General features: G+C 42.1%; 1 protein-coding gene across 1 annotated transcript in view; it reads left to right on the forward strand.

The window, feature by feature from the left end:
- Window positions 1-1,511: 1,511 nt before the first annotated feature.
- Window positions 1,512-2,914, forward strand: part of lrch2 (leucine-rich repeats and calponin homology (CH) domain containing 2) — a gene marked incomplete at its 3' end in the record, with an annotated part of 22,344 nt that continues 20,941 nt past the window's right edge. The window contains exon 1 of the mRNA XM_079214286.1: window positions 1,512-1,767. Coding sequence (XP_079070412.1) covers window positions 1,527-1,767 — 241 coding nt within the window. The 5' untranslated portion in view covers window positions 1,512-1,526. The remainder of the gene's footprint in view (window positions 1,768-2,914) is intronic.

A 2,914-nucleotide genomic window follows, 5' to 3' on the forward strand; every position in this document is an offset into this window, starting at 1 on the left:
TGTTTGTGGCAGCAGCAAGCAAAGTTACATAGAAGACACAAATATTAGGTATAACAAATACTCAATATATACAACAAAACAGCAGAGCATATTACATTCAAGAAAATTAAACAATAAAGAAAGTTTAAAAAATACAAAGTATTTGCAGTGTATATGAAGTGTATATAAGTATATGCAGTGAAATATACAATAATAATAACAATTCCGCAAGAAATGTTGGCTGGGAGTGAATTTTTTACAAAACTATCTGTTAAAGCCCTACTTCCAAGGCAAAATGTCACCAAATCACCAACATCTTAATATAATCAACAGAGAGGAAGGATTCAGCTGATTCATCGTTCGTACTTTTAAGATGTACCTAGTATCTCAGTAGGAGACATTAAATAAAGTGATATTCTTCATACTCTCTTCTTGGCTCGCTGGTTCCCCGTTGACAGTATATCAACAGTGAACCACAATAGCCGTAGACTGCATTTCTAAATATCTCTAATGATGAGCTTTATTTTTTATTTTATGACACTAATCAGGGAAACATTCTAACCTTTGATCAATTCACCTCGTTTGTTTCCATCAATGTTAGCGACGCCCACCAAGTGTTTGTGTTCCAGTTGAACAGTTTATCTTGGAAATGTATCATAATAATTCATTTTTTACTTTAGGATGTTGTGACCATAGACTGTATAGGAGAAGATGTTACACGTGTGTCATTGTCTTGGCCAAGAAAACCATCGTGGGCTGACCTGAGGACCATTTGGCAGATAAGGGGTGCTTGGGGCTGACCGGAGGGGCCTTTGAGCTATTTTAATTCTCCTCTGGTGTGACATTATGGGAGAAAAGGAAATGCCCCTTTAGGACCTTGAAATATAATAATGCTGTTTTGGAAATTATATCAGCAAAGATTTACAGAGGGTTTTACTCATACCTTCCACGCTCCAGTCTTCCAGTAGTTGTCACTTAACCAGGAGTAGCAGTAGATGATAAACCATAATTGCTAACCAGTGAACAAAGTAGGGCAGTAACGGCCATATTTCGATGCTATAGCCTCTGATATAATCTCCTTTGGTCTACCTGATGCATTATGTTACAGTATTAGCCTCTTCAGAGGGAAGTGGCACCACATGACACTTAGCATTGCTTAAATAGCTTGATATGATTTTGTTGTTATCATACTGATTAATCATAATTTGTTCATAACCATCCACTGCCGCTCCAGGCATTGGGAGCAAAACAATTATGGAAATCTTAATTCTGGTTTGATTGAGGGGCCCCAAGAGCAGCACACAGGGGCAGGGGCCCCGCACTGCTGGGAGCTTGGTATCAGCTGGTGGAGGAAGGGTAGAAGCTTAAAATGGCCACCATACCCTGCTCACCATCACCATCACCATCATCATCAGCAGCAGCACCACCTCAGAAGCCCATCCCCTAGCGTCCGTCCAGGGAATGTGCCCCGTATGCGCATGGGCGGAGAAACTGCCGCTGTGCGCTGTTATTATTGTAGGAGTAAATTCTTTTTTTTTTTAACGAAAATGGCGTCTAGTCAGGGAGGTGTGGGAGCTGTCACGGCTCTACAAAGCCACCACTACTCCAGCGGACCCCCCTGGAGCCCGGGCATCAGCCCGTACCAGCAGCAGCAGCAGCACCACACGGCCCGCAGCCTGGACCGGGCTCTGGAGGATGCCGTGTGTTCGGGGATCCTGAACCTGAGCGGCAGGAAGCTGAGGGAGTACCCGGGGCTGAGCTACGATCTGACCGATACGACACAAGCAGGTGGGTTGCTGTGCGTGCGTGGAGTATAGGAAGCCACGAGTCAGTCAAAATGGGCTTCATATGTATATCTAAATATATGTGTTTTATGTGCTCAGTCTTTTATGTGAATGCAGCATGCGCCCACTGTGCGTGGATTGTCTTGATTTATTTTGGGGTCGAGGCGCATTAACGCGCAGGTGACAATATTTAAAGGGATATACCGTCCACTGAGCTTCCTTTTGTAAATGCACATATACATCCTGGTTGCAATGAATGGCCACTCGGGGTTCATATTACGCCGGTTTCTTGCACAAGGGGCTCGGCTGCTGTTGTGTGATTGTTTTGATCGACGCCATCGGCTTTCAGTAGCCCCCCCTGAGACACATGAATGAGGCGGCAGGCGCACCCAAGCCAGGCGCTGCGCAGTGGTTTGCACACCGAGCTGCAGTTAATTTGGCAACCGGACCGCTGGAGCAGAATATGAATGAACCGAAAGGGCAGTCGTAAATTCTTGCTCACTCATTAGCATTTGCGGTGAGCATGTGATACACGTACATGCTTCTTTTTCTTTCTTTTTTTTTCTTCCATTTTTTTCCCCTTCATTTTCTGCACAACCAGACAAAAGATGCAGTATACTTGCAGCCTCACCCCCCTGGCTGCTTGGGTGCATATGCGATGTAGTCCATGAGAGAGGAGGAAGACACATGGTCTGCTTTTGGTTTCATATATGAAGACGGATAGATGTGTTTTGGTCTTTATTGTAAGGTGTCTGTAAGAGGGAATTAGGATATAGTCAGTATAGCGTAAGCTTTCTAAAGGCTGTGTTATCAGGGTCAGACCCTTCATACTGTATTAGACATTGTGGTTTAGGAATCGGCTTGTCCAACTTTTTACACATAAATGACTGACAGACTATAACTAGTACTATTTTGTTCCAAGGAGCCTTGTTCAGGAGATTTTTTTTATTATATATATATATATATATATATATATATATATATATATATATATATATATATATGTATGTATGTGTGTGTATGTGTATATATATATATATATATATATATATATATATATATATATATATATATATATAGTCATTATCATCATCTATCATCTAGATTATGCTGGATATGAGGATGATAATTTCCTCCTCTGACATGTCCGC

The sequence above is a fragment of the Taurulus bubalis genome, assembly GCF_910589615.1.
Source record: "Taurulus bubalis genome assembly, chromosome: 2".
NCBI classification, from domain to species: Eukaryota; Metazoa; Chordata; class Actinopteri; order Perciformes; family Cottidae; genus Taurulus; species Taurulus bubalis.